Raw genomic sequence first — 13,215 nt, 5'->3', positions numbered from 1 at the left:
TCAGCCAACTGAGGATGCACCAGCGTTCCCCAAAACGTAGGCTGCTCAATCCTAGACCCGTGAGGTAGCCCATGATCAAAGGGTTCATCAACCAGATCAGGTTTGGGAACGTCCACACTGGTCCCTTCCTGGACATTCACAGTGTCCACGTTGTCCATGAGGACAGGAAACGCCGCAGCAGGGGCCTTTCCCCACCTCACCTGAGTACAGAGACTGTGCGACTCGATTTACAGCTATTCCCCAAGCCAAGACTGGGACCCCTCTGATCGTTGAAAACCTGCTCACGTCCCTTTAACGAGTGCTCAGTCTCAGCTTCATACTCAGGGTGGGGGGCGGCACTGGGTCTCATCCTTGGAAGAGTCTGGGGCACCAAAGCGGACCAGGAGCAAGACAGAACCGGGTCCTCCTAGGAGGGAGGAACCCCCCCCCTCCAGGGCCTTGTTAGGCGCCAAGCACCCAGGAGATGCCAGAGCCCTCCAGCCACACTCAGGGCCGCCTCCGCCCTCAGCTTCTTTCCTCCTGGCCTCTCCCTGCACTGGGCACCTTGTAACAGTTGCTAACATCTCTGTAAGGGGGTCAGCGGGGGTGAGGGCAAGCCTACCATGGGCCTCTTGGCGCAGGGCTGTGGCCCGGGAGCCTAGAGAGGGTGCCGGCAGGTCGGGCTGCTAGTGTCAGGCTGTGTCCCAGGAGTGGCAGAGGCTCCAGACCCCGGCCTCTCTCAGCGGGGCCAACCGTGTGTTCCAGATCGGGAAGCTGCGCAGTGAGCTGGAGATGGTGAGCGGGAACGTGAGGGTGATGTCGGAGATGCTGACGGAGCTTGTGCCCACCCAGGCGGAGCCGGCAGACCTGGAGCTGCTACAGGTGAGCAGCAGTCGCCCGGTTCGGCCTCCCGGCCCCGCCGCTGCCACGGTGCTTTCCATGGCGGACTCTGAGCCCCTTGGTCACAGTGGGAGATGGTAAAGCCAGGGACTTTGGGCTCCATCAGATTGGAACTCGGGGCTCTACCACTTGGTGGTTTGAACAGAATAGCCCCTCTTGTCTCAGTTTCCTCATCGGCAAGTTTGCTTTTGTGGTACAAGTTTGACCCGAGTATTAAATAAGGCTTTGCACGTAAAACACCCTCCCCGTGCCTGGTTGTAAATAGCTCGCCATCAGTGGTCTTGAGGAAAAGCTGGAAGGTGAGGTGTCCACCTTTCAGAACATGAAACTTAGCAGGCAGCCCTGAGCCGGGATCTGCAGGCTGGGGCTCCTGTATGTCACGTGATATCCCCAGGGTGCCACCCCCAGCTGGGGCCCCACTTGAGTGAGGGGGTTGTGTGTGGGGAAAGGCACCCTCCCCACAGAGGTCAGTCCTAGACACGCCAAGAAAGCTAGGGACCCCCGAGGCCCAGGAGTCAACCTGAACCTGTGAGGGGACAGAGGGCTTGGCATGATCACCTCATTTTGTGTCATTCCTGCTGGGCCTCACATTCCTGGAGAGCGAGGCTGGGTTGTGCTCATCTCTCTGTCCCTGGGCCCGACCAAGCTGACACAGTGTTCTTGCTCCGGGGTCCTTACCTTATGGTGGGAGCAGGGGGCAGGGTTGAGGGGAGTGAAGTCAGAGTCTCACAGTTGAGTGAACACACGAATATGAAGAATAAATGACAGGGCTTCCCTGGTGGCGCAGCGGATAGGAGTCTGCCTGCCAATGAAGGGGACACAGGTTCAATCCCTGGTCCAGGAAGATCCCACATGCTGCGGAGCAGCTAGGCCTGTGCGCCACAACTACTGAGCCTGTGCTCTAGAGCCCAAGTGCCACAACTACTGAAGCCCGTGTGCTTAGAGCCCGTGCTCCGCAACTAAAAAGGCCCCGCTCGCCGCAACTAGAGAAAGCCCTCGTGCAGCAATGAAGACCCAACACAGCCAAAAATAAAAATTTTTTTTTTTTTTAAAAAGAATAAATGACAGAAGCTTGAGTGAGTTGGGAAGCGGCAGGATTGCTGTAGTGCAGTTAATTTTGGGTGTCCCAAGCCAAGGCCTTGCGGGTGTGAGCGATTTTGGGGACTCAGAAGGCTGGCTGGCAGGCAGGGGTGACACAGGGACAGCTCATGCACACTGAGCATGTCCTGTGCGCCAGGCTCTGATGTGGACACGTGATATACATTCACTCACTTAATCCTCCCCCTCCCCCCCATGAGGTAGGTACTCTTGTTATCCTCACATCCCAGGTCAGCAAACTGAGGCAAAGAGAGGTCATGGGATGCCCCCAGGGTCACAGGGCTGGTCAGCAGCAGAGCTGGGGTATGAACCCAGGACCCTGGCTCCACCAGCTGCTCTTCTGCTCTTGAGAGGGGCAGGAAAGGAAGTAGGGACAAAGCTGCGGTGTGCTTGGTCATGGGGGGAGGAGAGGGGAGGCCCGCAGGATGTTGGAAGTCCCCTGGGCCTGCCCTGCCCCAGCTCAGGCAAGAGAGGAAATCCCGGGAGAGGGTCTGGCCTGGGGGGAGGCGGGGGCAGCAGAGTCTGAAAAGAACCAAAATCAGTGGTCTTCATGATGCCAGGAGAAAAGTGCTGGCGCGTGGCCACAGTCAGCAGTGCCCGACCATCTGTTGGGACCTCAGGACCGTGACCCGGGCCCCTGTCCACCTGATGGCAGGCACCTGAGGACGGAAACACTCAGTCCTACAAATAAAAAGCCTGTAAATGCTTCGGCTTCTATTTTTTTTTCTTTTTCCCAAACAAGTTTAAATACATAACACTAACTGATTAAAAGTCACTTGGCGACGTGGTGACTAAATGCAATGTGGGAACAGAGAAAAAAAGGACGTTAGTGGAAAAACTGGTAAAACCTGAATGAAGTCTGTAGTTAGTTAACAGCACTGTACCCACATCAATGTCATAGTTTTGACAAATGCCAAACTAAGGAGAGGCTGGGTGAAGGCTGTGCTGTCTTATCTTGGCAACTTCTCTGTAAATTTAAAATTATTCCAAAATAAAAAGCATTAAAAAAGAAATTAGAGGGCTTCCCTGGTGGCGCAGTGGTTGAGAGTCCGCCTGCCGATGCAGGGGACACGGGTTCGTGCCCGGTCCGGAAGATCCCACATGCCGCGGAGCAGCTGGGCCCGTGGGCCATGGCCGCTGAGCCTGCGCGTCCGGAGCCTGTGCTCCGCAACGGGAGAGGCCACAGCAGTGAGAGGCCCGCATACCGCAAAAAAAAAAAAAAAAAAGAGTAATGAGGCACTCATTCAGAGTTGGGATAATAGTTGGATCATCCAGTTTATTTTTCATGCCTTGGGCACAAAAAACCTCAGTGCACCCAGAGAAGTGGCAGGTGTTCCACCAGCCACCTCACAGTCTTGATTTTTCCGCGATGCGGAGGTGAGGGCAGGAGCTTCACCCTGAGGGCCCCACAGCCAGGTTAAACCCACAGCACGGCCCCCACGTTGGTCGTCTCCTGTGTGCTAAACACTTAGAAATGAGATGCCAGTGGTCGTCCGTAGAACCCCAAAAGCTGTTCTGTGCAACCTGAAGTCCAGTCTGGAAACCTCTCCGCCTCCAAGGTGCGCCCAGGGCCAGGTGTCCAGTAGAGACGGCCTCGCTCCGGGTCCAGCAGCCGTGGTTGTCTCACTTCCTCCCCTGGCAGGAGCTCAACCGGACATGCCGAGCCATGCAGCAGCGGGTCCTGGAGCTCATCCCCCGCGTTGCCAATGAGCAGCTGACGGAGGAGCTACTCATCGTCAACGACAACCTCAACAACGTCTTCCTGCGCCACGAACGGTAGCCCCGCTGTTTGCCCCGCCCCGGGCCAGCCGCCCCACCTTCTTCCTTCCCTTCTCCCCTGTTCACACCCTCTGACTTCTCATGTCCCTCTCAAACACCAGGTCAGCTGCCCAGCACACATGCCCTCAGCTGTCTTCGTCCAGTGTAGGCAGGAGCGCCCGCCCTTCACCCCACACCTCCTTTCCTGCCGCCTGCGTCCCTGCATCCAGGATCACAGCTTAAGCTTTCTAACTTAAGCAGAAAAAGAAGTCATTAGGAGAACAGCCTTTATTGAATGGATAGCTTTCAGAATCCAAAGAAGAATAAAAGTCAGGCCTCCCAGTGGGGCAGGAAGGACAGATGCCAGGGCAGTTCAGGGGCCTCCGGGGCAGAGACTCCTGGACCATGACCCCAGGGTGTCATCATGAATACATGGGCTCCAAACGCTTGCCCACCTTGTACCATTCTGTCCAAGAGTCAGCTCCCCACGAGAAACTCTGATTGGCTCAGCGTCCTTGTGGGATGCAGGTGTGGGAGGGGACAGGCCCCCTTGACCACAGTCCCGCCGGGATCACAGGAAAGGGGGGGAGCAGCTCCCCAGAGGAGCACTTAGGTGCTGTTATAAAGGCAGGGAGAGGTGCTGGGCCTGCAGAAATGATGTCCCCCACGCTTCCTCTGAACCTGTAAAACGGAGCTCATGATTCCTTGTAGATAACTGAGGGCCCGTGCGGTTATGCCTATAAAGCACTCGGTGGTCAGGCTGTCTGGCACAGGGCACCAGTTATGCCAGCCGCCTCCAGCCACTGGTTCATTTCGTGTTTTTGTCCATCAGCAAACACTTGCTGAGTGATTCTGAATCAGGTGAGGGGGCGGGGCCGTGGCAGGCCACGGCTGCCTGGCCTCTCCTGCTCGCTGACCTGGTGGGACTAAGAGCCCCTGCCATTTGCCGTGCGGGCCGTGAGGTGGCCCAAGGGCCCGATCTAGGGGTGACTGGGACCCCTCTGACGCCTATTCATCAGACCTTACGTTTGTTGGGTGGTTCGCTTGATCCTCACACCTGGGAGGCAGGTTCCACTGTCACCTGCTTATTAGTAGACAGGAGACTGAAGTTCAGAAGTGAGGTGATTTACCCAAGGTCACACAGTGAGGGACGGGGCCAGGCAGGAACAGATCTCAGACCGAAGTCCTCAGTCTGCCCACCAGCCCCTTGACCTGTCTAGGGCGGTTTTAAATGGCTCCATAAAGCAGTGTGTCTTCCTTACACCGCTTTAGAGACACACACACACACACACACACACACACACACACACACGCGCACACGCACACACACACACACACACACACACACACACACACGCACACACGCAAATGTATGTTACCGAACAAGTTCCAAAAACCAGTACTTACCTTTGCTGTGTGCACGCACCCCCGTTTCCTTTTCTGCGTTAGTCTATTCCTGTTGTTTATTTAATGCTAATGGTGACTAAGGTGACCAGATAATTGATAATCTAATTGGGACACTTGCAAGTGAAAAACAGGCCCTGCTAACACTTCCCTGGGGCAGCAGGCATAAACTGGATCTGTCCAGGGTAAACCAGGCCGTGTCATCACCCTGTTTGTGACCCACTCTGTTGGTTTTGAGACCTGCAGTGGGAAAAGCTCTGGCCTGGCTGTGCTAAGGGGCCACCCAGTCCTTCTCTTTGACTCAGGTCTTTTCTGTCTCGTAGGTTTGAACGCTTCCGAACAGGCCAGACCGCCAAGGTAAGAGGCTGCTTCTCCGTGATAATGGGAAGAAGGAGGGCTGGGCCCACTTCCCTCCCCAGGTGTCCTGGTTGGGATGTGCCTTCTTAGCCAGAATCTCCAACGGGGCCCCTTCTCAGTTTTTATGTCCTTGTGCCATTAGGGTAGATAAGGTTCTGCCGCCAGCTGATGCCCCAGGGTCTTCTGAGCCTCCCAGGCCTCCAGCTGAGCTAGATAGGCCAAGGGGAGGGAGCAAGACTCCCTGACTCCCAATCACTGCTGCAGGGACGGGGTGTGTGTGTGTGGGGGGGGGTGGGTATTACTGGTGACAGATCCTCAGGCAAAGAATGAAGGCGCCAGTGCTTCAGGACAGAAGGGAATGAGGCCGCAGGTCAGGTTGGGAGGATGACGGTGGCCTCTCCCCTGCCCCCAGGCCCCAAGCGAGGCCGAGGTGGCCGCTGACCTGATCGACATGGGCCCTGACCCTGCAGCCACCAGCAGCCTCTCGTCCCAGCTGGCGGGAATGAGTAAGTGCAGCGTGCGGGTTTCTGGGCTGAGGGTACCTTACATACTGCGGACACCCCTGCAGCTCTGGGGGTGCCGTCCCTTACACAGTTGCAGCTGGAGTGCCAACAGCAGAATCTTGGCCCAGACCCCTCCTCGCCAGGGTCCAGTGCTGAATCTTTCTGCAAGGCTGAGCGGCCAGGACAAAACACAGGGGACCCTCCCTTGCAGTCTCACAACTCCTGAGCCCCCTCAGATCTCAGAAATCCCACTGTTGTGTGATTTCCCATCAACACCGTGAATTTCCCCCGGCCTGAATCATCTGGTGAACTTGGGCATGTCGCTTGGACATCCTGGGCCCTTTTCCTCCTCTGTAACAGGGGCAGGAATGGGCCCTGCTCACAGGTCATTGTGAGGCCTGGATAAGCTTCTGCACAGAGCGGGCTTAGACCAGGGCCAGGCCCAGAGTGCACTCCTGGTAAGCATTAGCCATCGCCACCGTCGTCACCATGATGAGCGTTATTGGCTGCCTGCTTGACGCCAAGCCCTTGGAAGTAATTGAGAGAGAGGAAGTGACTTGCCCCTGGTCCCTCAGCCAGCAGGTGGCCTGCTCCATCCATACGCACCCCGACCCCACCACCACTCCAGGCCACGCTGCTTCTCCGGAACCGACCTGGGCCTGGCAGGGAGCAGCTCAGCCACGGCTCAGTGTCCAAGGACAGCCAGGCAGACCCTTCACGTGGCCTCTTTGTCCCCACAGACCTGGGCTCCAGCAGCGTGAGGGCTGGCCTGCAGTCCCTGGAGACCTCTGGCCGCCTGGAAGATGAGTTTGACATGTTTGCGCTGACACGGGGCAGCTCACTGGCTGACCAACGCAAAGAGTGAGTGGCCGGGCCCCTGCAGTTTGGGTCGCCCCCTATCAGGGGAGGGCCTCTCTCCAGGTCCCTGAGCCCAGTTTGTTGGTGGGCACACCAGCCCCTGCCTGCACCCCCTCAGGATAGCAGAGTTCTTTCCCCCGAGCCAATCCTGGGAGGCCCGGGGAACCCTGTGCCCTACAGGCAGCGATGGATGGGGGGAGGGATGCCTGTAGGTTGATGACTAGCTAGGTGCCAGGATCCTACATGATCCGCTCAGATGAGGAAACCGAGACACTGAGGGGCTGGGTCATTTGCCCCAGTCAGGCAGCTAACGTTTGGAGGCACTAGGTTGGGAACCCAGGGCCATCTGGTTCCAAAACACAGTGCCTCCAGCCCAGCCCAGCTCTCCACTGCACTGTAGGCTGTGTACCAAGCCCTCGGGGGCTGGTCCAGTCATTTCTGCTGTTCCGTAACCGGCCAGAGAAGTCCTGCTACCCCACCCAAGTCTGCCTGCTCTGCACTGGAGCTGGGCCTCTGTCCTTCTCTGGGACTGTCCATCTCCATCAGGGAGAGGCTTTCAGCAGCTGAGGCACGCGGCCGAGTGCCCACCGGGGCCAGCTTCCCGGGACCGGCTCCGCACAGGCTGGAAGTAGTCTGCTTGAGGCTGTTGTCAGCCCTTTGCTTGTAAGCCCAGGGCAACCAGGATGTACAGCCAAGGAAAGCTCTGGAGTAAGGGACCTTCCCAGCAGACTCCCCAGCTCCCTAGTGATCATTCTGGTGTCTTGGGGGACTGTTGATGGGCCTCCAGAGGGCCCAGGGATCCCCTCTCCACCCTGGCCAATCCAGGTGGAACCTGACAGGCTGCCCACTAGCCTAACCAGCCCTGCGCTGTGAGCCGCACCTCTAGGCTGGGGCAGAGCCTGTACTCCCAAGCCCAGGTGCTCCGGGACCAGTGGCTCACGGTCACCTTGGAATTAGGGGCACACTGAGGCTGCTGTGTTGCTGCAGGCTAGAGTCTGGTGGGACTTGCAGCCTGGAGGGCAGCCTACCCGAGAGCCCCACCCCGGCTGAGGTTTGCTGCTGCACCATCACTCCTCTGGGGAGCGGGGTCCTGAAGAACAGAGAAAAGCGCACCCGAGCTTGCCCCCTGGGGCCCGCAGTCTCACGGGGGGAGTGACCGCTGCTGTGCAGGGCCGGGTGCCGTCCCGGAGGGGCGGACCCAGCACTGTGGACTCGGAGGAGGTGCGTGCAGCTCTGCAGAGGGCACTCAGGACTGGACCACGCAGTGGGGAGGTCAAGGTGACCACTTCAGGCCATGGAACAGTACGTGCAAAGGGTCAGAGACAGGGGAGAATGTGAGACGCCGGGGCCAGGGAAGACGTACTGAGAGGGCAGCAAGTACCGTCTCAGGTCGTGGGTCCTCCTGCAGGCCCTCCCTGGGGAGGGGTTTCCACCCCAGCAGAAAGCGCCCTGCGGGATGGGAGTGTGCCCGAGCCTCCTCTTTGCTTTGCCAGCCTCCCTGGCCGTCCCTCTCTGATGCATCAGCTGGGTCTTCTAGCCCTGGTCACCTGGCTGGCCTTTGGACTCCCCACCTTGCCCTGTACCCTGGGGCTCTTGAACCCTCCAAGACCTCTTCTGCCCACCAAGTGTCTGCCCCATGCCTCCCTCTGGCCTGTGCCGACCACAGCTGGCACAGTCACGGCCTCACCAGCTGACCAGGCTCTTCCACTCAGGATGCCAGGTAGAGCCATGGGGACATCTGGGTGAGCAGAGTTAGAGTCGCCTTAGCCAGGTTTGGCCAGAAGCAAGGGTGCTCTCCTTTTTTTTTTAATAAATTTATTTATTTTTATTTTTGGCTGCGTTGGGTCTTTGTTGCTGCATGCAGGCTAGGTGGCGAGCGGGGGCTACTCTTTGTTGCGGTGCCCAGGCTTCTCGTGGCGGTGGTTTCTCTTGTTGCGGAGCACGGGCTCTAGGCGCGTGGCCTTCAGTAGTTGTGGCACTCAGGCTCAGTAGTTGTGGCTCGTGGGCTTAGTCGCTCTGTGGCATGTGGGATCTTCCCGGACCAGGGCTCGAACCTGTGTCCCCTGATTGGCAGGCGGATTCTTAACTGCTGCGCCACCAGGGGAGCCCAAGGGTGCTCTCTTTCTCAACGTCTTCCACGCTCACTTGCTCCCCAGTGCCGCTGTGTCTTCTTCAGGCACTGACAAGTGTCACCCCAAGTGGCCCCGGGTCCAGCCCCTGCCCAGCCTCACCGAGACCACCTGCCGGGTGGCCCTCCTCCCTCCTGCGCCGGGCACAGGGCTGGCAGTCCCGTGTGCGTCGTGTGGGTCCCACCACTGCAGGCACGGCCCCCAGGGATGACCAGGCTTTGGCCTTGGGGGCTGTATGAGAGAAGGAGAGAGATGGAAAAGCCGAGATGGTGGGGAGTAATTAGGAAGGAACACCTGGTTCTTTTGAATGAAGGGCATCGTCGTTTTCTGTCCATTCCTGGGGCTGGACATGCCTCATCCCTGCCTTTCCCCACAGCGCACCCACTGTATCCTAGGTGCACGGCCACTTCCACCCCAGAGTCAGCGGGCCTCCCCGGGTCAGGATGCGCTGCTCAGGCTTCGGCATCTCCTCCTCCTCGCCAGCTCGTGTTGCCCCAATTAGCCAGGGGTGCTAAGCTGCCCTCCAGAAGGGCTTGGCCGCAGCCCACGTGCATGGGCGCCAGTCGTTGGGGGGTGGGGGGCGGTGAGCTCGCTGATGAGCGTGCTCTCCCGGCTGCCTCCAGGTCCTGTGGGAGTAGCGGGCGGCTGCTCTTCAGAGAGGCCGCCTGAGAATTTGGGGCTTTTCCTCAAGAGGCCTGTTTAAGTGCCAGTCTACCCAGTCCCCAGGAGGGCAGGTTGGCGTTACGGGAGTCACACGTGCTATGGTCTCGGCTCCTGAAGCCTCGAGCTGGACCAGCCCTGGCTCCAGCAGAGGGTGAGATGCTCCCCAGCCCGCCCCACCTGGAAGAAGAGCCCTCATCTCTATCCGTACCGGCTTTCCCGTTGAGGCTAGAATTCCGTGCCCTCGTCTGTGCCTCAATGACTGACCCGGTCTCACCTCCTCTCCGCCAGTGGCTCAGGGCGAGGATACCTGCTCTTTCCCAGTGCCGGAGCTGAGTCCCCAAAGCCTCCCCTGGACGTCCCCTCTGTAGCAGTCAGAGAGACACCCAGCCCCCTCGTTAGCACCCAGTCCCACATCTGGTTTATTCTCTCGCCCCCCTGGAACCTCACCTCAGACACCACAGGCATCTCCTTCCCCGTCCTCCTCTGCCCGGAAGCTGTGGTATCAGCTCCAATTTCCTCCCAGTACCCGCCGGCAGGCCTCCCCCAGAGGACATTCAGAACCCTCACCCGTAGTCTGCACGTTTGTTTTCAGCTGCAGAATGGGATTCCCCCATTCAAATGCAGCCTTGCACAGAACCACGATTTCTGAAATTATGGAATGGGAGCAGCTCGGAAAAGGGTCTAGATGCAAATTCTCTATGGCTGTGGGGTCAGTGACGCTATTTCTCATCCAGATCTGGTCACAGGAGGTTGGTGGTCTTGGTCTTTGGCCCCCAGCACCTTCCCTCCCCTCTCCAGCCTTGCTCTGCCTGTCATGCGGGTCACACGTCTGATCCCGGTTCCCAAAGGCAGGAAATGAGACCCTTCCTACCATCCTCAGGCAGGCCTGCAGAGTTGGCACACTTCCTGAGGTCTGAGCCGCCCCTGCCCAGGCACGTCCCAAGTCCACACGGGTTGTGAGTCCAGCTCATCCCCACTCAGCCGCCTGTGTCCTCACGTCAGCTGGCATGCCTGGTAAGGCAAGGGCGGCATGTAATGGCCACGGTGGCCTCTGTGTTTCAGGGTAAAATACGAAGCCCCTCAAGCAACAGATGGCCTGGCTGGAGCCCTGGATGCCCGGCAGCAGAGCACCGGAGCGGTAAGCAGAGGGGCCCTGCCGCCGCCCTGGGGCCCGTCCAGAAGGAGGCCCGGGGGATGCTTGCCCAGCGATGCCCACGGTGGTTTATAATAGGCAGCCTGAGAGGGCAGATGGGAGCTGAGTCAGTATTCGGCCTCACTGCCCCTCCAGAGACCTGTTATCTGCAGGAGTGTGGACAGAGGTGGACGGGAGAACAGACCCCAAGACCACAGGGCGGCATCCAAGGGCGCCATTTTTGTTGCATTTAACTCCTGGACTGTGTGGAGTGACAGCCACGTGCCCACACCGAGCAGGCGCTGTGGGCGACCCCTCCCCCTCGCAAGGGCTCCAAGTACAGTTCTCGCACCTTTGAATTTGTTTCTGGGTGCCTGTAGGGAAGAGAGAATCTCTGTCCCAGTAAGTGGGCTGAGTAGCTCCTTGGGAGGTGGTTAGAAAGTGCAGGACCTGGGAGCTGGAGATGCAGGGGCAGTGAACAGCGTGGCAGAGGAGAGGGTTGGTGACAGCGTAGGGCTTCAGAGGCTGAGGTGGGACTGGGTGCTCGGAGCCCGACTGGGAGGACTGGGTTTATGCCACGTGAGGTGGGAGCCCTGAGCAGTCTTGAGCAGAGGGGAACGTTCATCTGGCTTCCATTTTAGAAGGACCCAGCCTGGAAGCTGGGAGAGCGGTCAGGAGGCCGTGGAAGCTGCCCAGTCTTCTGGAGTGGGGCGCGGGGCAGGGGGTGCAGGAGGGATCCCCAGCGACTCCCCAGAGGCGTCCCCAGCATCCTGGGAGTCATTCCCAAGTCAGACAGGGCAAGACCTGGAACACTGTGGAGGTGGGACCAGCAAGGCCTCAGACGCCTCCTGTGCGCTGTGGACCTGCTGCCACGCAGAGCGCGTTCACGCCCCGGCCTCAGAGCCTCCCACCATTTTTCTTCATAAGCAGTCATTTGTTGAGCCTGTGCCCTGTGCTAAGCACCCTGCGACCCCAGCTTACTGAGTGAGTCATCACACAAACCCTTAAGGTATCCCCTTTTACAGATGAGGGGTTAATTACAGAGGGGGGTTAAGTGAGACCACAGATGTCACATCCTTAGCACAGTGCCCAGCACGCAGTGAGGCTTTTAACCTTTACATCACTGCGGTGTGGTTTTTCCCAGTCACAGAGGAGAACACCACGGCTTAGGATTGAGGTCATTTGCCCATGATCTCACAGCTGTTGGTCTGTCCAGCTTGGAAGCCAGTGCTGGTAACAAGAACCCCAGACGGCCTGTGGAGCTCTAAAGAGCAGAGGTGCTCCCCTGCTGCTCAGCCTTCCTTTCCCAGGGGCCATCATTCTGGCTCCAGGACTCCATATGAACCAGGACACTCGGGAAGCCCTTCCCTCCCACGCCACCTGCCTCCCATGGGCGGAGGCTGACCGAATAGCCCGGCTGTGCTGACCGCTGCAGCCCAGGACGGGTGTCATTGCCCAGGGGCACACAGCAACGGCAACGCAAGGGCATGAGGAGCAGTAGATGCAGGTCTCCTGACTGCTGCCCCACCTGGCAGGCGGCCACGGGGCAGAAACACGCACACACCACTGCCTGCAGAAAAGCAGGCGCTGGCTAAGTTCTGCTCGTTCATCTCTGACGACTTGGGAGATTTAAGTGACTTCCACCAAATCAGAGTGTGACTTCCTTAAAACCAGGTCATAAACATCTGCTCCGAGGTGCTTACGTCTGGCTGGGGGGTAAGGCTTTCTCCCTCTCGGTTGTCAGAACATGATCCCGGGCAGCAATGTACAGAATGGAATCAAGTGCCGACTCTGTGGGCAGCCAGTGGCTGCCCCCCGGGGTTAGTGAGTCCTGGGAGGTGGGGATGCTGGATGGCATGTGACAGTCCCCAGGCTGGGTCTGTCCAGGCGGGGAAGGCAGTCACAGGGTGATGGGCTGGGAGCCAGGACCCGAGGCTTCCTCCACTGTCGGTCTGCTCTGGGGCCCTAGGGATCTCCTCTTTGCCCATCAGTAAACATGAGGGGACCGGGTAGAGCAATGCTCCTAACCCTGGGTGCCCATCAGAATCCCCTGAGAACCAGTGAGGGGCTAATGGCTCCTACTCCACCATCCCAGGATTGCTCAGCTCCCCACCCCCAGGGACCCTTGGGGTGAAGAGTAGGGGAGAAGCTTTGCCCTGCCCATCCAGGACTCCGGAGTCCCCACAGGGAGACGCCCTCTGCTGCTTGCTGTCCCCTTTTACCGCCCACCAGCCCAGCACAAGCATGGGTGCGTGCGCACGCACATGCGCGCACAGAGGCTCCTGAGGCGGTAGCAGGCCCCTGCTGGAGGAGGCCCCCAGCGCACCGGTGGCCCTGGCCCTGGCCTTCCCGCCACCCTCAGCGTGACCCTCTCTCACCCAGATGGGAGGCGGCAGTGAGAAGAGCCTCAGTGACTGGATGGTGAGACCAGGCA

General features: G+C 58.9%; 1 protein-coding gene across 2 annotated transcripts in view; it reads left to right on the top strand.

Annotated features, from left to right (window-relative positions):
* Positions 1 to 13,215, top strand: part of TOM1 (target of myb1 membrane trafficking protein) — a 46,226-nt gene that overhangs the window by 29,680 nt on the left and 3,331 nt on the right. For both annotated transcript variants that reach the window (XM_079938160.1, XM_079938161.1), the window contains 6 exons: positions 745 to 861; positions 3,620 to 3,753; positions 5,463 to 5,496; positions 5,909 to 6,002; positions 6,740 to 6,860; positions 10,712 to 10,787. In XM_079938160.1, coding sequence (XP_079794286.1) covers positions 745 to 861; positions 3,620 to 3,753; positions 5,463 to 5,496; positions 5,909 to 6,002; positions 6,740 to 6,860; positions 10,712 to 10,787 — 576 coding nt within the window. The remainder of the gene's footprint in view (positions 1 to 744; positions 862 to 3,619; positions 3,754 to 5,462; positions 5,497 to 5,908; positions 6,003 to 6,739; positions 6,861 to 10,711; positions 10,788 to 13,215) is intronic.

This window comes from Stenella coeruleoalba, assembly GCF_951394435.1.
Source record: "Stenella coeruleoalba genome assembly, chromosome: 11".
Taxonomy (NCBI): domain Eukaryota; kingdom Metazoa; phylum Chordata; class Mammalia; order Artiodactyla; family Delphinidae; genus Stenella; species Stenella coeruleoalba.
This window is presented reverse-complemented; position numbering and strand designations above follow the sequence as displayed.